The following is a 24,131-nucleotide window of genomic DNA, read 5'->3' on the forward strand; positions in this document are numbered from 1 at the left end:
ACTGAGAACGCAAAATTTTTAGGTATCGTTTTCGATAGAAAACTCAGCTGGAAAGAAAATATTTCAGAGCGCGCTAGGAAAGCAAACATTGCGCTGCTTTTATGTCAGAAAGCTATTGCTAAAAAGCGGGGATTACAACTACGTGTTGCTAAATGGCTATATACGGCTGCCATTAGATCAATACTTTTGTATGCCATAAGCGTGGATTCTTCTGATTTGCTTGTCATAATATTATATATTAAATATTAATTAAACGATTTTTAATCCAGGTGTCTTCTATTGTGAAACGTAAATGGTGATTGCTGTGTCAGGTGATCGTGTTGTGTTTGTGAATTAAATGAATGTGGTACTGTATTGCAATTTGTGAGTGATTACGCTTTGTAACGGGGATTTGTAACGCTAAATTTTTATGTGACAAGATTTTAGTCATTACCGATTAATGTACTGACTTCAAGTTGCCACTTCTTCCGTGTATTGTGTTAAATAACACTGATACAGTACGCCGTCCGAATGTATAAATAAAAAACTATGCTAACTAATTAAAAAAAACCCGCATATAGAGCTAGAATTTTTTGTCCAACAACTATTTTACAACCTACATATGTAAAAAGTCTGCCATACAGGAGATGAAAAAGCGGTTGTTATTACTTATAGATCAATTTTTGTAGAAACTTTTTGTTGGTATTTGCAAAAAAGCCACGAATATCGTATATCAGATAAAACGTTAGTTTCACAATGATCAAAAATGATTTCACGTACTCGAATGAAACATACTACCTATAATAGGGTAATGGAGTACTATGTCACTCAAGTGCACTCATAAAAAACTACATCTAAATGCGTATAAATGTTTTTCTGAAAAAATTTTTTTCTGGGATTGTTTCAGTAGTAAATTATATGCACAGTAAACAACAACAAGCAAATTTTTCCCGATTGTGACGTAATACTCATGAGTGATTTATAAATCATTTGCATCACTTTTCTGTCGAATGTCGGTGTTTATGAGTATCATATGAGCAGAGTATAAATCATTGTTAGTGCTGTCAGCTGTTTGTATGAATCAGGCGGTGTCATATATATAAAAAAAAGAGTCAGAATTCATATAAATGACACACAGTCAATGATTCGAGTGTTGAATACTCATTGCAGTTCTTTGCTATGAGCCATGAAATCTATTATACTATTTCTACAGAGAATCTTCTAAGCTAACCCAGACAATTTAAGGCTGCTTCGTTATCGTCAAATTCATCATGACCTGGTATTCTGACTAGTGTTACATTATATAGTACGTTAAAGCCAATTTAGATATGAGATTTACAGAGCTTCTTTACCAACTTGAGTTTATACTACACATGCTGCTCATTTGATACTACATCAATACGAAGAATCAATCATGATCTATCATAGAATCATAAATATCGAATTGAACTAACTTAAAATAATAAATTGTATAAATAATAATAATTAATTATTATAATTATTGAAAAAGAAACTACAAAAGAAAAAATTTTAGTTAAAAAATAGTTTTATTTGTTATAATATTACTTTTAGAAAAAAGGACGGAGAAATTACAATCAAACTTGTATAAAAGTCTCTACCAATTTACCAATTTAATAATTTTTGTTGTGTTCATACTTTATCTCAATTTACAAAATAGTGTAAAAAAATATTTATTTTTTATTCGTTTATGTGTATACTTATATACTATAAACTATTAATAGGGGAATATACAGCAAACTTGACATAGTTTCAAACACTTGTCATTGTTAAAAAAAAAATTAATATTGTATATAAAGACTTATTGATTTTTAAAATCTAAGGCAATTTGATTATTAAGACACTTACAATCATAGAAAAAGTGAAAACCTTTTTGTTTGAACTCGTCATATACATAATGAGTTGTTTAGTCTATAATAGCCAATAATTGTTAAAGCTTTGTCTACTTCTGCTGATTTGTACATTTAAAAGTTTTGTTTGATTCTTTCTATACGATTTACAAATTACTGTCAACTTAAAAATACTACAAACAATTGTTGAACATTTGGAAATAAATGAATGCGTATATATATAAATACAAAAAATGCATATGCAAGCCACGCAAACGGTTAACAAGTAATATTAAATGAGATTTCTTACGCATAATGCACTTATTATTCCTATATGCTCATCAGAAGAGCATCATTCATTAAAATTAAGCACTAATATTATACTAAATAGTAAATAAAAATATATTCTGCATATTCGCATTGCAATACATAATTGACCAGACAAAATGGACGGAATTATATTTAGTTCGTATCGTATCGTTATAAGCAAAAGTATAATAAATTAAATTTAAAATTTAACTCCATAAGAAACATTTACAAATGTTTTCTAAAACAATGTTATCTTTGCATTTTAACAGTCACTGTAAGCCAAATTATTGAATTTTATGAGATTTTTTTATAGAATTTCCTTATACTATCGTGTGTAGAACATGCAAAAATATTGACATGCGAGCTCTTAATAAATAAATGAATACACTAAACAACACTAATGTTACTGACATCGACGCACGCCAGCTTATATTATATATTGAACAATAAGGACATTGGGAACTTCCACATACTTCACATATATTCAACAAATAAGTGGGCAGAGCATCGAAAATAGATTCGTTAAAACGTTCTGCAAATTGTCATAAAAAAATATCACAGATTAGTAATAAGAATATTGAATTAGAAAAAAATTTTCGCGTTTTACTAACCTGGTGCATAGTAATCGTAAACTCGGATGGGCAAATAGCGTGACATATTTGCAACTGGATACCAACGCTCAATTGTGAAATTTACACAAACATCCTCTTGATCAAGCTAGAAAAAAATATAGGTAGATTAGTAAACAAAAGGAAAAAATGTTTTTGTGTTTATAAAATGTAGTATTAACTCGTGCAGCAACAGCTTTAAATGCGAATAGTCTATCTATATGCTTTATGGATCGAAACATTACAGTGTTGACTATCGATAGAATATTACTTTAACGTTTTTTCAACATTCAAACCATATATCAACAGATATTAAACACACCCGGATTATATATAATATAAAAGCTGCTGAAAACATGAAATAGTAAGAAAAAAGAACATGTTTTTATGTACGCTTCCGTGTGTGCGATATTGATCAAAACGATCAAGATATGACTATTCCATTACTAAGGACAGCGTACGAAATGGCGTTATGTAGACAAATAAAATATATTTTTTAATGAGATTGCTATTATCATTTATAAAAAAATTAACATGTTATACTCACATAGTCAAAGTAAAACACGATTTTACGATCCATATATTTAGCTCGACGCAAATTTCTCACACGATTACTTAATACATAAGCATCAAGTTTTTGCTGTTGTATCCAATAACCAGTCGGTATGCTAACATCTAAAACGGCCATTCCAGAACGTTCTGATTCTTGTGTATTAATCCAACTGAAATAAATTATGATTTATTACTGTTCACCTACATAAAATCAATAATTAAATCAACTTACTTTTGGCAAGTTACATATGAAATATGTGACTGATTTCTGCCATGGAATATAGTCTTAGTATGTAGACCGAATGCGTGCACAGGTGGTTTTGTTTGGAATTTTTCGATATCGACATTATATTGGACATGCATTTGAAGTATAGCATAACCAGCGCCGTTAGCTTGTACCTTCACTGTACCCCAAGCATCAGGAATCTACAAAAAAAAAGCAAACAAAATTTATTATTATACTGAATCGTATAAGGGTCTATAATCAATACAATACCTCTATACTTTGTAACTGCGCCAAATTCGTATCATCAATTTTTAAAACTTGTGGTTTACCACCTTGCGACGAAGCTTCTATTTCGATAGTCAAAGAAGAAACTTCCCGAATACGGGAATGAACAGTATATTCAACTAAAGCATATAAAGCAGCACTGGTATCCTAATTGCAAAAATATTGACATAATAAAATATTATAATATAAAACACAAAATTATTTACAGCTTTGCTACTTACTTGTGTAGATGCCCAACCACCATCGTTCAAACGCTGCGCATTTAACCAACGTGCAATCGGATCTACTATAAATTCTCGTCTTGACACATAAACAAGCAGTGCATAGGCCGTTGTCTCTATATTCGAAGCGTCAAACTCATAAGGTAAACGTGGCAGTGAGAACCATTTTTGATTTTCTAATTTCTTTGGTGGCTGCGGCACCTCTTTATTACCCCAATACATAAAGTCACCAATAGTTCGCGCTTGACTCCTAAGTATAGTGAAAACCTGCTCAGCACTAGGTGATTTACACAGTAGAAGGGCATATGCAGTTATGGCTACATCATACGGTTCTGGCGTTGTTTTAAGAAATTCCATGTTCATTTCAATCCACTTAACGGCACGCTGTTGTGCTAAAGCTACTCGAGCTCCCAGAGAGCCAGGAAGATCTTTAACTGTTGCTAAAGTAATAAGAACATGAGATGTCAGTGTAATATTGCGATTATGTAAAGTTGAATGATTTCCGAAATTCGTTCGATTCATTTTTCGATCAGGTAGCCAGGTAACCTCATAAAAAGCACCATCTTGTGTTTGATGTTGCAATAACCAGCGTACATTTTTCTCAATTATTGTTGAATCGATCCAAATAAAATTTTCCCATTCATAAAATGATGCTTCCTAAATTTAAAACCAAAAAAATGTATTTTTTTTGTATTATTTTAAGATTGTTCATAAAGTACATAATAGATTAGAAAGCTTTAATATTGATTTACCTGGAATATGCGGACACAATATGCAGTTAGCCAGACTGAAGAGGCTGAATTATTCCAATCTGAACGGAATAAGGAAAACGAACCATCAGGTCGCATAAAGCTTAATTGACGTTGATAACCGATATTCATATGATAGAAAGCTTGTTTCTCAGTTGTTTTATTTCTCTGATTGATGCGTCGCATATATAAAACGGTAAATAAATTAGCAGCGAAAGAAAAAGCATTTTGTTCTGCAGATTCCATGGGAAGATAAAGTAATGAAGTTGCATTAACTGGCATTGTTGGAAATATTGGACCTACGACATCTCCCACAACAGAGATACGTGCTCGATTAGAGCCATAAACGAAATAACGATCAACTTGATATGGTATTTCCGGAGTTTGTGTAACATTAACATGCATATATTCTAAGACATGAGCACGATTTGACAAATCTAAAAGTAATGATTGATGACGATATTGCGGTAAGCCATCTGCCTCAACATGTAATCTACGTGTAATCTGATCTGTGCCTAATAATGTAGCTACATGTAGGGTGACATCAATATCACCTAGTCGTTGTGGCACTACTGGTACGTATACAACTGTTGTGCCTTGAGCTTCCAAGTATATGAAAGACTGATGTTCACCAAATGATGTACGTGGGTTATAAGATCGCACAATACCATCTTCTTCAACATGTACAAATTTATAATCCTTACTCTCATGCAATACGACAATTGCTTCAATAGGCGTTGTCATATAATTGAACACAGTTACGCGTATACCAACTTGTTCTCCTTGACGGCAAAATGTAGGCATTTCGACATTAATGAAGAATGGTTGTACTCCAACATATTCTATTGGTTTATTAATCATTCCAAAACCTTTAGATGGACTAACGCTGAAAGCACTAACCATCCAGTATGCTGGTCGATCTGGTACTTCAATATTAAATATATAACGCCCATGTGGACCAATATTCACATCTTTCCATAGCCAAACATTTTCATAATGACGTTGAACACGATTGAAGCGATATTTTCTGTAGTTCAATAATTCCGTATCGTTACGAACCTATAAATTCAAATTAAGGAACTCAATTATTATATGCACAAAAGAGATGGCTTATATATAAGTATAATCCTACCTGACAACCAATTTCATCGGTGCCATCATCGCAATCGAAGAACCCGTCACATTTTTTATCTAAACGATAACAGCGTCCTGATAAACATTCACCATAACCCAACGTACGATTGCAGCTGTCATAACGTCGTGGTACGTAACCATCTGTAAAAACAATTAAGCCACTATATTCGAAGGTACGGTTTGCGTCGATACCAAATGAAGAGGCTGGAAAGTAAACCAATTCATCTGGAATACCAGCATGCGAGTGCCAAATATGTTTATAGGTTCCATTAGTTTGTTCATCAAAAGACGACATTTTCGTTATTATTTTAGCATAGGTCAACTCGTTACCAGCTTGCATCGTATAAAAGGCGCTATCAATTCCTGAAAGTCCAACATATGAGCCCGGTTCACCAAAAATTGCCACTTCTACTTTTTCACCCGTACGGGCCTTTCGGTTATTAATATACACTGTAAAGTTGTTGCGCGATATACCATTTACTGGGAAAGTTAAAGAATCTGCAACAATTTGACCTTGTTGTGTAATTTTCCAAACAACAATTGTAGCAACTGGTGCCATTTCTGCGCTTAATACAACAGCTATTGTTCTTATGCCTTCGACTATTGGTTCACGGTCATTCATCAAAATAACACCTTTTGACATAATCAAATAATTGAAATCCTCCAAATAAAAGTTAGTACGTATATGGAATATGATGTATTCGCCCACGGTAGGAGACTCCGTACTGGTAGATACTTTAATATGTTGATTGCGAGGTGAATAATGTGAAACCAACAATAGTTCGGTTTGAGCACGCTCATTACGTGGATCAATGTAGTTAGCTTGTAAACGCATCTGTGTGACACCATTTAAGAAATCTCGTGACTGTGGACGCTCATCCAATTGTAAGTCATTACGCAAATCAATTTTAACTTCCCAGATACCTGGACTTTCTTGGGACATTTTCAAACGTTGAGCGGGCCAATCACGGCGTCCACCGTTTTTACTTTCAACAAAACCTGTTACTTCCATAATACCAAGTTGAAGTAGTTCTAAATCGATTGGCGAACCATCATGATATTCCATAACAAGATACACAGTAAATGGCATAGCAGGTTTAAAAACTTGTGGCGTTTCACCCATAAAAGCAACGCGTATACTTGAATTATAGACATGTGCAATTGCGTACCCAGAAATAACTTCATCATAGAATTTTTCTCCAACTGTGGCTGTTATAAGTACTTCCATGCCTGTTTAGATAAAATAAAATTTGAGTTAAATGTTTTTCAAAAAAAAAAAAAAAAAATATATATATTAATATAACAAATAGATAAATTGAAAATAAATTTACCTGCCAAACTTGGTACCAGCACTTCTAACTCATTTATAGGCCATTTAAAATTAAAAGTACCATTGAAGTAACGTAAAAATGGTAAAGTTTTTTGATAAGTACCAGTCGCAGTATCATAAGTTTCTGGAATATCTGGTTTTTTCACCCAAAAAGGCCATTCCTCATCGAATTGATAATTTCGCTCCACTACATAGTGATTACGATAAAGAGTATCTTGTGGACGAATTTCAGGAATTTCTACCAGTTGTGGATTCGAATTATATTGGTTGCGATAAAATTGTTCCTGGTACAGACGTGCTTCCTCAGATGGCGACCGACCCAAGCGATACTTTTCATTCAAAGCCTGATTACTAAAATAACCAATTGGTCGAATTGTGGCTTTAAGTGTTAAGTTTCCACGTACTGGGTGACCACTTGTGAAATTCGCCATTATACGACCATGAATGTAACGATCGGTTGTGAAAAAATAAGCTGGCATCGTTACATTTACCTCGAAACGTGTCTGATAAAATTCTTCGACATCAAAGTGACTCTCTTCTTGCTGTCCTTGTGCTATTACACGAATCGTCCACTCTCCAAATGTAGGCTGATCCGAAAGTTTGTATTCTAGTGACACGGAACCTAAATTTGATTGTCTTAAAAAAATAGAAATATAATAATAACCATTAGTTTCTTAAGAAAAAAATATTTTAACATAATTTATATATTAAAATACATAGTTCACCAAAACAAATGTTTTTAACCAGTTCTCATATTTTTCGTAACTTGAAGAAATGTGAGGAAACGTAGGTAATCGACAGTTTTTTATCTCAGCTAACTAATGTATCTAAAGAATAAAATAACTAATTGAATTAAGTTTGCATTTAACAAAAATAACAAAGAAATGGCAAAGACAAAGTGTTCCAAAGGAACAGAAGAAGAGCAATTTAGAAAATATCTTGTACGGAAAAGTCTTTTATCAAATTAGTTAGTATTTTTAGTATATTGACGATTTCATAAAGACTTTTTCTTTACGATTTCTTTTCCTGGGAATTGCTGATGTGTAATAGTAACATGCCTATTACTCTTACCTTGTACTATACAGAGAGATGATATTTCAACATATACAATAGTATTTATACATGCCAAACGAATCTTTAGCATGTGGTTATATTCTGTGTTCAATTAACCTAGGAGATTTCTTGCTGAACGACGAAGGCCTCTTTTAACCGTAGAGGTATCAAGGCCGAGTCTTTATTACCCATTGGACATTAAAAAATCGCCTTCCTCTAGTCCTTTAGTAAAAATAGTAGAGATTTGAATATTTTAATTGATTCACAATATATGTTATGATTAAATGTTCATATTAATTATGTGCCATTAGAATTAATTAATACCAATAGATTAATAATTGTTTCATTAGAGTTAAAATTGATGAAGTGTTGATATTCTAAACACTTTAAAAATCACATGGATAAAAGAGAATGACCTCTCTTTAAAATCTTCGGTCTAAAAGTGAAATAATATAAGCTTTATTATTAAAAGTATTAAAACTTACCTAGAAATCCAACGTCTAACAATATGCCTATTTGGATCTAACATATAAACATCGACGGCGTTATCGAAACCTTTTAGTTCAGTTGTTATTGGAATAGTGCGAAATCGTACAGTTTCTCCTTGCATATAGAGTGGTTTATCGGTCTGAATAAAAATTGTCATTGAACGCTGTGAAAAATCTAAACTGGTTTCATTTAAAAATGCTAATCCACCAAGTACATTTTGATAGAAACCCTCAACACGTAATTTATATTCACCACCGACACTGGTAGGTGGTATACGCATCAACAGAGTTTCTGGAACTCCTTCCTTTACATCTTTCGAATCTCCGCTTATTTGGACACCATCACAAGAAATTCCTGCATGCACAGTTATTGGATACTGAGCTTGTAATATGGAGACAGCAACTTGATATATAAGACCAGGCCGTACCATCCGTGAAGCAACTATAAAGTATGTCGGTTCCTTGGAATGAAAAGTTTCCAAAAAGCTGGCTTTAACATTATATGATGATTTTCCACGGTTAAAGTTTAATTCCTCTTCAGCACCGTAGGAGCCTGAAGGCCTTTTAGCGAAGTCAGTATTATCCTGATTTATATCGTTAAAATTATTATCGGTACGGAATCGCGTGTTCGTATTAAGATTTTGATTTAAATTTGGATTCGTATTGAATGGGTCATTGTAACGTTGGTTATTGTAGTCATCATAAGTTTGAGGTATTTGAAACTGATTTTGTTGTTGCTGTTGCTGCTGAAATTGTTGGCCCGCAACCAATTGAAGTATTCCACATATCAGGAATAGAATCATCTTATATAATCTGAAAATAAATAAAAAATATATTTTATTATAGTCAAACATAAACTTCAAATAGTGCAATAGGAACAGATAAATACATACGCCTACGCTTACTTGTCTATAGGCATTGAAAGAAAATTTACATTTGAAAGTGTCGATTACCGCCCGGCATGTTTACTTATCACTTTTTTTTCTTACGTAGAATATGTTGTAAACTGTGACATTGGTTGCCAACAGTTTACAAAAAAAACAAAAGAATTAAATGAATTCAAGAGCCCTAATAAATTAATAAACAATTTTAAATCAATGATTACAGCTTTTAATAAGCTCTTGGTGGGATTACAATTAATTAACTGAACTAAAGAGTTTATACATATGTATGAAGAAAATGGTCGCAACAATCAGAACCATTGATTGCAGTTCAAACTCGTCGATACACCTATTGTTGAAGTTTTAACATTTCAAATTTGTGAAGTTTTTGAGGGAATCTTAAACGTTACTTGCTGATCAGGAGGTCTATTCCGTAACTGTGCAATCTGAAGTGTACACAAAAATTTGCTTAAATTTTGATTTTGCTATTCCTGCTATTCCTGCTATTCCTCGACTGTGAATAGTGAGTTTATCTGTCAAAATTCGAACACTTTTCTCAAATTTTATTCACCGTATATTTGACGGTGAGTTTTAAAAAAAACATAGGAAATTTTTTGCAAAATTTAATATAAACTTGTATTATTACTTTTTTATGGGTTTTAAAAATGGAAAAAAGTAAAAAGTAAGCAAAAGGAGCAAAAGTTTCTTTTCAAATATCAATATCGAATTTTTAACGATAAAAATTTTTGAAACTTATGTTATAAGAACCGTAAAAAAATTATAAAAATATAAAATAAAAATTTTTCATATATGTTAATAATTATTATAAAACTGCATTATAATTAGTTAAATGTATGCTATTTTGTTTACTTATTTATTTTCAATAACTGAGTTTTCACACAAAATTTTTTTCACAGTTGCGGAATAGACCCCCAGCATTGATAAATAACCACACAATATGCATTCGGCATGATACTAACTTATTAATTGAATTCATTTTAACCGACCTTATACATTGAACTGAAGATTTTCTTTAAATTGATTTTAGAAAACAAATATCAAAAAAGTAGATTAAAAAGTAGTCGGGAGTAAGAAGAGAGCAGTTATACACGAATAGTAAACAATTTTGTGATATATATGGATTTATTTTTCAAAAAAGAGAATCCGAGACTGTTATAAAATACCTATTCAAAATTTGGTTACAAAGAAACAAAAGTTTTAATTTTTTCAAAAAGTATTAATTTTATATTAGTGTTTATGCCATTTTCTTCAAAACGGTTCTACTTTAATAGTATGCACTAATGTCACCGTATTTTGAGAAATACTGTTAAAACGCCCTATAAACTATAAAACACTAAACACTATAAAAACATTTATTTACTAAGTTATTGCTTTTTACGGCAGTTGTATCTAAATTAAAATAATCTCAAACAAAATTAAACTCATTTATCATATAACATATAACGTGGACATATAATGTATGTTCACGTATAATATAAATAATAAGAGTAATAAAACAATAAAAATATTTTGTAAATAAAATAAAAAAAGAATCAGTTTAGTTTATATAGCTATTAAATTATCTAATATTAAAATTTTGTTTATTTATTACAAGATTTGAAAGACATGAAATCGATGACAGACCTGTCTAAATGGATTGAATTAGATATATATTTTATTTTACATCATTCAACAACAGCGTGTAGAAAGTATATTCAGTATACAACGCAATTAACGAAATTGTAGTTCAAATAGCTTTTTATATATGATATAGGTATGTACATCGATTAACATACGTTGAATAGCTTTTTGTCATCGAGCTGATCAAGAATATATATAAATACTCATTTATTGTCTTAGTTTTAAAATGTAGTAAAAACTTAAGCAGTATTCTCCTTTTTTTTCAACATAAGCAATTTATGTACGATTTTGTATTTTGTTCCATAAAATTGAGTAGATTTGACTTAAATAGGTTAAATAGATTATATAGGTTTTGGTGATTTGATTTGGTGAATCGTATTCACTAGCGCCTTTTTTTTAAATCTTCAGTTCCTTTTCATTTTATTATTTTATCATAATAACTGTGTACATTATTATATCTTAAACAATACTAGGTCTGTTCCACGAGCTACTCGTAGTAAAACTCAAGTAAAATACAGGTAAAATTTACACGAAAATACACGAAAATTTGCTGGTGGAACGCATTTGTGTATACACAGTGTTACTCAAAGTTACTACGAGTAGCTCGTGGAACAGACCTACTATAACAATGATTTTATCCTTATTATACGAAGCATAAAAATACTAAGTTGGCAACTCTACATTCACCAAATAAATGCAAAAACCCTACATATACACAAATTTCTGACCTAACACAAACAAAACAGACTGCTTACTGAATTGCTTAATGCGTAAATTAGAACTTATGAGATTTAGGCCTTTGATATTTTTAGTTGTAGATTTTTTACGTTACTTAACTCAAAAAACGAAAACAAAAACAACAAAATTAAAACTAAAAGGGAATAAAAGTAAAACAACCGCTTCGACAATCTGTACAGGGTGAAATGCATTCAGTCACTGCACTTGTAAAAGTGCAGTCACAGGTAAGTTCTAATTTATTTATTGCTTGATAGCTCAGCTTTTTGCAATGTTACATGTTATAAAATCGAAACAAACCCAGAAATTCATCCGTTATTTCGAGTCATGCTACTTGTTTTTGTTACATCTTTCCGATAACATAAATAAAGCAGAGAAGAATATAAACACCCTGTAATTTGATTATCTTTAAAGTCATTGATCTCCACAGGAAAGACTATTACGAGTACTACATGCTCTATATTTTAATATAAAAAAAACACAACAAAAGAAATTTAACGCTTTGGGATTTCAGATTGTTTTCTAATGATTTCAAAGTAAAACAATTTATTTTACGGGATTTGAAGGGGCACACAAAACTTTAAGTCTATTAATCTTTTAATTTACGTATGTTAGTCGGTAAGTAGGTTGAGGTGTTTAAAATTAGTTAAATTTAGTTCCTTATGTCGTACCACTTTTTACCTTATATATTATAGATGCGACCAATGCACACAGACTAATCATCTTGTAGAAAACTCCGCAATAAAAATTATTCCATCCATTATATAAGTAGAGGTATAAGTAGAGTTACGAGAAAAATTGTTCGCAAACTACTGAAGTTTTCAGAAACACTTATCAAAACTATCAACGGTTAATTATAGTATTTTTTTGACTTATATGTATTTAAAACAATAAACCAAACAACAGAGAAGAAACCTCAGTCCTTACAGCAATAAACACCCATCATTACCTTATAGATTGACATCCCATATCCAAATAAATAAGTATATTTTTTGCTTATACTTAATATTTGAATGATCTAACTTTGTTTTGAAATTGAAGCGTTCTCAGCAAGTATCAGAGTTATTGCATATATGGATTGATATATTTCACATATCTCGGGCTTATTGAAAATTAAAATTATCCAAGTAAACATACAATAAATAATTTTTCATTATTTTTTTGAAAAATAGACAAAAGATTGTTTTGCCCGGAACTAAGTATTACACTGTCATAAACGCTTCTAAACTATTACAGTATTACCCAGGTTAAAACGATTATTGCTGAAAATCACTAGAGTTCCAAAGTGGATACATAGAATGTAATACAAAAATGAATATATATATTGACAGGCAAGTATCTATTAAAAATGCACCAGCTACAACTTGGTCAATTGCATAGACATTAATATGGAAATAAAACAGAAACGCTCTCAAACTCAAGTAAATTATTAATTTTCTCGAAACTGAAGGTGAACTCCATATGTTGTAGCGTCCTGGATATACATACACATAGCAAAAAAAGTCTACGGATACCCACAAAATTTTTCTTAAATTTTGCATAACTTATTTAATTTTTACTGAAATTAATTTTTGTTTTCTGATTTATTTGAACCAAAGAAACAACAATTAATTTCAAACTACAAAAAAATTAACAGTTATTCTTTAAAAAAAATTTAACACAATTATATGCAAAGGCAACAATTTTTGAAGCAGAAAAAGTCTGCAGTCACTTCTTAATATTTAAATTAAAACTAACAGAAATTTTAAATTTAATAGAGAGAGTCTATGTGATAACCTCTCCGTTTAATAACCTCTTTTAGGCGTCTTTGCATGGACTTAACCAACTTTGCAGTATCCTGTGCGCTTTTTTTCTATTCTTCCTTGATGACGTTTCTGAACATATCCTTGCTGGAAATCGTGTGCTTGCGAATCTTATTGTTAGAATAATTTAGCCTCTTTGATTAAATAAAACACTTTTATTTTTACGATACTTTATTTTATTATAAGCCGTCACTTAAAACTGCAAAATGATATTAAACACCAAAAATATTATGCACTTCAATTTGATTGTCTGCTCTTTCTAAAACAAGCAAATTCTAAGAACAGACAATAACAACAATGCATATGAGACATGGTGCCTGTCTGCCTATTGCAATTAGTGATTTCTTTAAAAACGAATTTACGTGATCTATGTATTTTGTTATTGGGGTAAAATCACACAAACAAAATATAATTCTATTTAATAACTGTATATCCAACACTTATTTTCCAAATAAACCTACAGATGTTCTATGGGATTAAGGTCTGGTGATTTTGATAGTTTTTGAAGTTGCCCTAACATTAAAGCCCTAACATTCTGTCATTTTCTTTCAAATTTGTTTTTAATATAATTAGATACCCATATTTATCCATTGTATCTTATATTAATTTAAGTTTACCGAAAACATTACTTGCTATATACCCCCAAACCATAAATTAAGTTTTGTTTAACGTAGGCTGTACATGATTTTCTCCACACAAGTTTGTTACCCTTGGTTCCAAATATGTAAAATTAACTTTCATTGGAGAAATTAACTCATTTTATTATATTATATCTGGATATGTATGGCTTCTTTTTTGCAACCCGAGTATATTACTTGCTTTTCTTCAAAATTTTCCGCACGGTATATTGCATCGTTATTAATGCTCAAATCTAATTATTAATCTCCAACCACTACTATATGATCGAAAATTTGTTATTATCTTGCTCGCATAATCCAACAAATGGGTCATCCAACCAAGCCTCCAGAATGTCGTTAAATCGCAACAAACGGTGATGAGGTAGGGTAAAACACCTGTTTTGGTCGCTGAGATGGAAGCATGTAGACCAACAGGTTAGTAAAGACTCATGTTTGGGTATTTCGTGGCCTAGGATAACGGTGGATCCCGTTGAGTTGGAATACTGATGGTGTGGTGTGGTTGATGCGTCTGACACCTAAGGGTGCACATGAGAGTGTGTACTTAAGGGGGCGGGGGCTATGGGCCATTTCTATTTACAGGTATTTACGATGTGCAAACCTTATTATTATATACTATTTGTATAAAATGGTATTAAATATATGCAATAACAATGTATTGTATGTATCTCACGGGCTGCAGCGTGTATGAATCATGCATGTCTTGTGGTATGGTTTTATAAAGTATAGAAGGCCACTGGCAATCCCGAAGTAATATAGTTTGTAAGTGTGGAGTTATGGATATCGACACCACTGATAGTTAGATGCCACAGAGTATAATATTTTATTTTACTTGTATTTCAACTTTTTATTTTATTTTATATTAGTTTATATCATTTTTCAGTTTTTGAATTTTTTAGATTGTTTAATATTAATTTATATTATTTGTAGTGTTTTATAATTATGTAGTCACAATTGTTATGTCAATTTTATATACAATTTAGAAAAATTAGCCACTTATACGGTATATTCGATAAGTGTGTCAAGCGAACTACGCATGGCATATTAATAGTACGAGAGGGAATCAGTTATGATGCAGAGACATTGATAGGTATGTGCATAGCAAAACACGGAAGTTTCATATGAAGTTTAAAATTTATTTATCAAAATTTATAAGTTATTAATTAAAATGTGTGAATGGTATGTTTATTTATTTATTTATTTTATTTATTTATTTATAATATATTTTACTTATACTTTTATTCTATTTTGTTTGTCTTACTCACATACAAAGAAAGACATAAACAGACGACTGTTTATGTCTTTCTTCTCTCGACTCTGATGAGTCTGGGCAGTTCCCAGACGAAACGCGATAGTGGAAACTGACATTTCTGATGGTTTTTAACCAATACATAAAAATTGCTTCACGCGGTTGTTTTTGATATACTGACCGACACAGCTTGACTAATTGGTTAATTATTAAACTATGGAAAGATGGAAAAAGTTTTCGAAAAATTGGTGAAACTATTGAAACAACGCATTCATCAGTCCAACGCATAGTGAACAACTTCAAAAAAACCGGAATTTAAACATTTAAACCGCGTCCTGGGCGTCCAAAAGTTGTATCAGCCCGAGAAAAGCGAAAAATAGTCCATATGATAAATATTACCCCTCGTATTTCTTTTTCGAAAATTGTGAAATATGTAAATCAATCATTTAAAAAAAGTATTTGTGCGGAGACTGCTAGAAAAATATTATATAAAGGTGGATATCGTGGTAGAGTTTCGAGAAAGGAACCGTATATTTCACTTGTAAACATACAAAAGCGCGTTAAATTTGCAAAGAAATACATAAATAAACTTCTGGAGTTCTGGAAACAAGTGATATTTTCAGACGAAAACAACTACTGCATCTTTGGTATAAAAGTTCGCAAATTGTGTGACGGAAATCAGGAGCGTCGCTAGAGAAACAAAATCTTGTTGGTACAGTCAAACACGGCGGTGGTGGAGTTATGGTATGGGGTGCATAGTGGCTGACAGTGTAGGCCAGTTGTAATTTATAGAATCGACAATGAATAAATGGGGCTATTTAAACAGTATAAAATAAATAAAAAGAAATTTGAAACAAAATACAGATAATTTGGGCTTATTCACGACATTTTGGTTCCAATAGGACAATGATTCAAAACACACAGCGGAGAATGTTCAACTTTGGCCTTTGTACAACGTTCTAAGACAGCTTAAAACGCCTTCACAATCACCTAATCACAATCCCATTGAGCATCTTTGGGATTTATTGGAAAAAAGAATTCGTCAGCATGTGATAACAAGTAAAGAGGCTTTGTGGATTGCAATGCAAGCAGAATGGGCGAAAATTACTGCTGAAGAAACTCAGAAGTTGGTTAATTTCATGCCAAACAGATTAAGTTAAGTTCTAAAACAGCGTGGCTACCCAACAAAGTATTAAATTTAGCCTTATTTTTAATATTTCTATCGATTTTATTAGCTTTTTTATAACTGTGCGCAGACTTTATGGGTCATATATTTACATGCAGGGACACTTTTATCCCATTATCTCAAGCATGAACAAACGAATACAATTTTTGTCTTTTGCTATTTAAACTTAAGATTTCAAAGAATACATATATGTAAAAATTTTAATTTAAAATATTTGTTTATGTTGTGTACGCAGACTTTATTGGATATGTGTATATATACACATAATAGAAAAAGTCTACGGATATTCACATAATTTTTCTTATATTACGCATAACTTTTTTAATTTTTACTCAAATTCATTTTTATTTCCTAATTTATTTTAACCAAAGAAACAACAATAAAGTTCCAATATAAAAAATTAACAGTTACTCTTTAAAAAAAAAATTAAACACAATTATATGCAAAAGTAGCAATTTTTGAAGCAGAAAAAGTCTACGGATATTTCTTAATATTTACATTTACCGCTAATTTAAATTCGCTTGCAATCATAAAAGTGTCATTAAATGATATTTAATTATTAGTTCCTTAGACTTCCTTAAGAGTCTAAAAATTAATCATTTAATAATATTTTTTTATATAAACAATAAATTTTTACAATATAAAATAAAAAACGTGAAATTAGTTTGTGAGCGACAAATAGCTGTTAAATTTTAGAAAGATGACGTAAGCCAAACAAAAATTGCTGAAGATATTGGTCGTCAATATTCAACTGTGCATAGAATAACAAATAACTTCAAAGAGACGAGTACTTACGTTTCTAAACCTCTCACTCACCGTCCCACAATTCTGTCAAATAGAGAAAGACGTAGCATAATCAACCAGGTGAAAGTAAATCCAAGAGTAACAGCCTTCAAACTAGCTGAACATATTGCCGAAATACTTGAAAACAAAATATGTCCTGATACTGTGCGGAAAATTTTGAAGAAATGCATGTATTATACCCTGATTGCAGGAAAGAAGCCATACATATTCAGATATAATAGAATAAAATGATTAAGCTTTGCAAGAAAGCGTATAAATAAACCTATAAAGTCCTGAATATGAGTTATTTTCTCCGATGAGACTTAATTTTACATATTTTGAATCAAAGTTAGAAAACTTGTAAGGAGAAAATTATGCACAGCCTATGATAAACAAAACTCAATTTCAACAGTAAAACGTGGTGGTGAAGGCGTAATGATTTAGGGGTGTATAGCATGTAATAGTGCTGTCAGACTTGAGTTTGCACAAGATACAATGGAGAAACATGGCTATCTAAATATTCTAAAAATAAATTTGAAAAAAAATGCCAGAATGTTAGGACTTGAGGCAACCTTTTTGTTTCAGCAGGGCAATGACTCTAAGCATACCGCAGTCATCGTACGGATTTGTATGCTGCACTATGCTCTCAGGCAACTTCAAACACTACCAGAATCACCAAACCTTAGTCCTATAGAACATCTTTGGGTTTATTTGGAAAATAATATTCGCCAGCACATGTTTTCCGGCAAGGATATAGTAAGAAGCGTCATCAAAGAAGAATGGGTAATAAACGCACAGGATACAGCAAAGCTAGTTGAGTCCATGCAAAGACGCTTAACAGAGGTTGTTAAATGCAGAGGTTATCCCACAGGTTATTAAATTTAAGATTTTTGTGAATTTTATTGTTTTAATGTAAATATTAAGAAATATCCGTAGACTTTTTCTGCTTCAAAAATTGCTACTTTTGCACATAATTGTGTTTAATTTTTTTTTTTAAGTATAACTGTTAATTTTTTATATTGGAACTTAATTGTTGTTTCTTTGGTTAAAATAAATTAGGAAATATAAATGAATTTGAGTAAAAATTTAAAAAGTTATGCGTAATTTAAAAAAAATTTTGTGAATATCCGTAGATTTTTTCTACTATGTGTATATGCCGTTTTTTCGTTACTCGTATTAACTTTGTTTTTATTTGAACCGAAAAACTACCTAAACTTGCTGACGCCATAAATAAAAATAATTTCAGAGCAAGAGAAGGTGCCACACATACACCAGTCGGCATAAGTATTTTGACTAAATAAGAAATCGTGCATTTTTAAGTTTAACTTTAAAATGGCTTTATAAAGAATTCTTGTTTGTTTTTTTGTTTTTATTTATAACTAATACAAAATTAAAAATAAGCAAATATTTTTTAATAGAAACTAAAAAAGATATAAATTAATTAGTAATTTCATATGTTGGCATAAGTATTTTGACAAGTATATAATACTAAGATAACAAAGTTTAAACTTAACAAAAGTAAAAAAAAAAATAAGTAGAATTTAGGAAAATGTATAACCTCATTTGGCTTCAATAACAGGGACATTATCCTGTTGCAGGATAAGTGATTCTCCAATAAGCCTATCTCCGGAAAGAAACGCATAATCGTTTAGAGTAGTCAAATATTGATCTTGATTCATTGTGCCGACGATAGAAACCAAGTCACCCAGCCCATTATATGCAACACATCCCTAGAATATGACCGAGCTTCCACCATGGTTCACTTTTTGAAAAACGGGACGTCTTATTGCTTTTGCACCTTTGAAAGTCTTACAAAAGTTTTAGATAAGTTATACTCAAAAGAGCTTACATCTGTCCATAGAACGCTTCTCAGAAACAGTTTTAGCTGTTTTATCTCGGTTGTTTTTTTGAACAAATGTAAAGAAACTTCGCGAAAACATTGTGCATTGAATGTTTTAAAAAAACAATAAAACATGTTTCCAATTAATTAATTTTTTTGGAAAATATTTTCAAACAAAGTTTTTTGTACGGCCTGCTTGTAGACTTATGACTCCGACTGTATGTAGATATTAGAATATCTAATTCCAATATTGATATTCCCCACTAACTAACATGTTTCACCACTTTTTCACGCCACATCCTAGATACCATGTGAATACATGGGTTTAATACATGGGTGAAGAGCATCTAAACTGATTAGATAGTTGAGTTCTAGAGGAAAATACACCAAAGGTCCCAGTTTCTATGAGGAAAATAATTTCGATTGGAGCAAAAAGAGCTAATGACATGATAAAAAAATATAAGGTATGACTAATATATGTATTATTATAATCCTTTTCCACTTTCAGATTTCAGAAGCAACCAAGCATGGCATACAGGGTGCTGGGAGTAAAGCTTGTGTCTCTTTTATAATGCAACAGTTACAATTTAGCTCATGGCACAACTTTTATTTTTTCGTTACAGTAGGAGAGAAGACGATATAAATAACAATTCTTTATTGTGCTCTCCTTAACAAATTAGAAAAGTTTAAAGATTTAGTGGAATTGCACAAAATGATCACAAATGCCCAACGAAGACTGATTGTACCGTACCGCATCAGTGAGTTGTGCATTATCACAATAGGCTTTTCATTAATAGTATAAATTATTTTTTAAATTAAAAAACAAAAGTTGAAATGCGTAGATGCCAAAGTTCAATGTAAAACAAGCAGGTTATGGAAAGAACTTTCATTCTACTAATATATTAGAAGATTTAAAGCCATAGAAATGACTTTTACTATTCAAAAAAAGTGTGAAAGTTCAGCCGGCATATAAAATCGAAAAGTGATAGTTATCAGTTCAATGTGCCAATTGTTGGGTCCTCATGCATTAGAGATATTTATAATAAACACTACTGACATATGGTATGATCTTTATCCATATGCCATACATGGCATGACGCATGCACTTGACCGTTAGGGCAAAGGCACCTAAACGTATATTGTCAACGCTTGCAATATGTATGCTTTGTGCGCACTGAAGCAAAAATGTAATTGTGACAACACTTCTGGCTATTCTGGATATTCTGGCAGCAGAAATAGCCAAAGGCAAGAACCAGCCAAATGCAAAAGTGCATAAAAGCAATAATTCGCTAAGAGTAGCAAAACCTTAAAAAATTAACAGAAAAAACCACACACTTTAAAATTCATTAGCATTTTTAAGCCGTATTTTTTTAAATTGATTTTTCTTCATACAAAAGTTGCCACTGCTAATCCACCCTTCTGTAAGAATTTGGTTTGCTGTGTCTTAATTTTGTGTAGCTTATGACGAGTGCCACCACTGTCGCTCTGTGAATCATAAGTGAATTAATTAACAAGTGAAATTGAGCGGGCCAAAGTGTAATTACCAGCACACTTGCTTAAATCTAATATAGTACAAAAAAAAAAATAAACAACAATGCAATTTCAATTAAAGCATAACATCACAAATAAAACATTAAAATTGGTATAGCGGCAGGTGCTTATATTGCTGACTACATAAACATTGCTTACATACCCCGTACCAATGTTATTTGTATCACATATGCTTTATACATAAAATAATGAATTATTTTTTATTGTCTAGAATTATAATATTTAATATTCAATATTATATCATGTTTTATTTTAACCACAATTATTACATTGTTAATAAATTGGTTCCTTTTATTAAATGAAATTTCTTTTGTGGTCAACGCCCATGTGTCCAACAACATTTCATAGTACAAAAACAACAATAAAAAGTCACTAAAGATATTTGATTAAACAATTGTCGCATCGTTTGTTTATTATAGAATATATATATCACAACATCTTGAGACTCACCTGTTTTACACTTATTTTTCTATACTTAAAAAGTATTACTTTGCGTTCATTGTTTACACTAAAAACTAAATAGAACTTAAACTAAAATTACCAAAAAAAATTAAATTAAAAACACGCACAAAACACAATGAAAGCACTGATGACAAATGAACTGAGCAAACGCGATTGACACCAAGCCCAAATTAAAACATAGTCAAAGTCGAAGTCGAATTTTCGAATTAGAGAAAATGTTTGAACATAGCTCAAAGCAGGTGGCAGCAATGGAATGTACTAGATAAAGCATTTATGAATTACAAGTTTCACTTGTGTTCACTTTTATTCATACTTTTATTCATACTTTTTACTTTTATTCATAAACAGTTTCGCAATGAATTAATCAGCCTATTAACAGTACATTTAAGCTGGCAGTATCTTATTATAATAAATTGAAATACCATATTTCAAAATGGTTGTTCAAGCTAATCATTCCAATTTTTTATAATAGACGAAACAAATAAATTGCTTTTTGTTCTACTTAACTTTAATTTTTACACAACCAATCACTTACTTATAGAAGAGATTAAGATTTCTTGAATATTATACATATGCCAAAAAAAATTCAAAGATATGTAAAAGATGAAACAAAATATGTATAAGCATATTTTTATATAGTTTATTTACATTATGTATATCGTGATCAATGAGATATGCTTAAGCTAGTATCTCTATAAGAAGCAGTACATATATAGAGCTGCATATATAGAACAAATTTTTCGTGTCAGTGAATGAGAACTTCAACATGAATTTCAATCATTATCAATCATCTTTATCTTAAATTGTTTAATTAACCAAAATTGTGCTGTGCCTTTTACAGTTACATTTAATATTTATTCATTTATTGTGTAGGTGACTTATATTAAAATTTTTATCGAAATAGTCATCAAATTTAATAATATATTTTTTTCTTAAAAGCACCTAACACAGAATTTACAATTGGATTACTTAATAACAAATAAACTTAATAATATTATATTGGTGACGGAGATTCTAAATGAAGCAGACAGCGCAAAAACAGGGCGGTATCAAAGATAGATCGAATTATTTGCAATTAGTAAAATTTAATAAGATTTTATAATAAAGTGCTTTTTATTTATTCGTTTTTAGATTATTATTATTTTAGATTATCAAAATAGATTAAATAAAGAATTTAAACTTAGTTAAATATAGGACCTTATATATAAATATATGTATGATATATATATTTGACTGATCAAAAACCTTATCAAAATATACAAAAAAGAAATATGCTCAAACTTACAATATCTTTTGATACTGAGTTTAAATTAAATTGTATTAAACATAAGTAGTTTTTGCGTAAGTACATACATCATACAATTAAAATATTTTTGTCTAGCAAGTAATAAATAAGGTGATCATCAGTCTCACATATTAGTATCTCTGTGTACAAAGTCTTCGAACAGATAGATCAGCATGAGGACCTTAAAAGACTCCAACAATGGTTAATTAGATGTGACACTTAAAATTCAAGTAAAACTTTTATATAGGCTTATAAACTTTTTATATATAGGTAAATTAAATAAAAATTAGGTAAATTAGGCGTTACCATTTTGAAAATTTTATAAGATGATTAATAAATATATAAATAAATAAATTTGAAAACTTTAACCAAAAATAATAAATAAGTGCAATAAATAAATATATAAATATTTACATATGAAAGTGCAGTGCAAAAAATCCCTAGGAAATTTCAATTTACTTTATCCAATTTACTCGAACCCACACACGACACAATACATTTAAAAACTAAATTTAACATTTCATTTTTTTTATTTTCATACTTGTAAACCAATCGAAAAGCAAGTTAACATCTTTTTAGTGAGAAACTTTGCCGTTAGCATAACAATGTAGTAGTAAGGTTTTAGTACCAGCTTAATGAGCTGGTAACAACTTTAAAGACCGCTTTTAAAATTGATTTTGAAAATTGTTTTTGAACATATTTCAAGACTTATGTGAATTATTATTATTATAATTATTTGTAGTATTTAGTAAGTGGTTCTAAGCGAAGAGATGTCGGATTTCTTAACTTTACCATTATAAGGCAATTAAATCGAAGATGAACAAGAGCAGAAATCATCCAAAATAAAAAAGAAATAGATGTGAAGCTCAATCAAAGTGTATTAAAATTATTCAAGAATTTAAATATTCAATTACTTATAAGAATTAAAAATGTTTAATCTACATTTTTATCATTTTCAGGTCTAAGCAAAAATGATGTTTGAACTTGATTAAGATACTTTAATTACTTTGATCCAATTACAATGGATGTGAATTTACTTATCTCTTCGTTAAGTATTTCAGCACACAACAAAGTTGAGTAGTTTAAATATTAATGATAAGCCATGATAAGAGTCATGTAGATCGTGATTCTTGATTGTCAAAAGAGGGCTTTATTTGTCTAGTAGAATAGTAGTAGAATAGTAGAAGTAGTAGAATATTGGGCCAGTGCGGTTTAGATCTGCTGCTCGGATTAGCGTTTCTAACGTTATTTTAAAAGAGTTGCATAACCCTACCCTCCCGGTCTACATGAAGCCATCCTA

At 30.7% G+C, this 24,131-nt stretch overlaps 1 protein-coding gene across 1 annotated transcript; it reads right to left on the reverse strand.

Annotated features, from left to right (window-relative positions):
* Nucleotides 1–1,517: 1,517 nt before the first annotated feature.
* Nucleotides 1,518–21,686, reverse strand: LOC119662333 (CD109 antigen). Its single transcript, XM_038071934.1, has 11 exons — nucleotides 21,535–21,686; nucleotides 8,779–9,594; nucleotides 7,242–7,876; nucleotides 5,909–7,140; nucleotides 4,780–5,835; nucleotides 4,028–4,684; nucleotides 3,792–3,953; nucleotides 3,528–3,721; nucleotides 3,291–3,465; nucleotides 2,747–2,852; nucleotides 1,518–2,667 (listed from the first exon to the last, which is right to left on the reverse strand). The coding sequence occupies exons 2-11, from the start codon at nucleotides 9,582–9,584 to the stop codon at nucleotides 2,456–2,458; spliced, it is 5,235 nt and encodes a 1,744-aa protein (XP_037927862.1). The 5' UTR covers nucleotides 9,585–9,594; nucleotides 21,535–21,686; the 3' UTR covers nucleotides 1,518–2,455.
* Between the last annotated feature and the right edge of the window lie 2,445 nt (nucleotides 21,687–24,131).

Source organism: Teleopsis dalmanni, chromosome X (assembly GCF_002237135.1).
Source record: "Teleopsis dalmanni isolate 2A chromosome X, ASM223713v2, whole genome shotgun sequence".
NCBI lineage: Eukaryota > Metazoa > Arthropoda > Insecta > Diptera > Diopsidae > Teleopsis > Teleopsis dalmanni.

Coding starts and splice junctions, on each gene's coding strand:
- LOC119662333 (XM_038071934.1), bottom strand. CDS start 9,584: ATGATTCTATTCCTGATATGTGGAATACTTCAATTGGTTGCGGGCCAA. Junction 4,685..4,779: donor ATTGTGTCCGCATATTCCAG/GTAAATCAATAT, acceptor TTTTAAATTTAG/GAAGCATCATTTTATGAATG. Junction 2,853..3,290: donor TCGTGTTTTACTTTGACTAT/GTGAGTATAACA, acceptor ATTTTTTTCTAG/CTTGATCAAGAGGATGTTTG.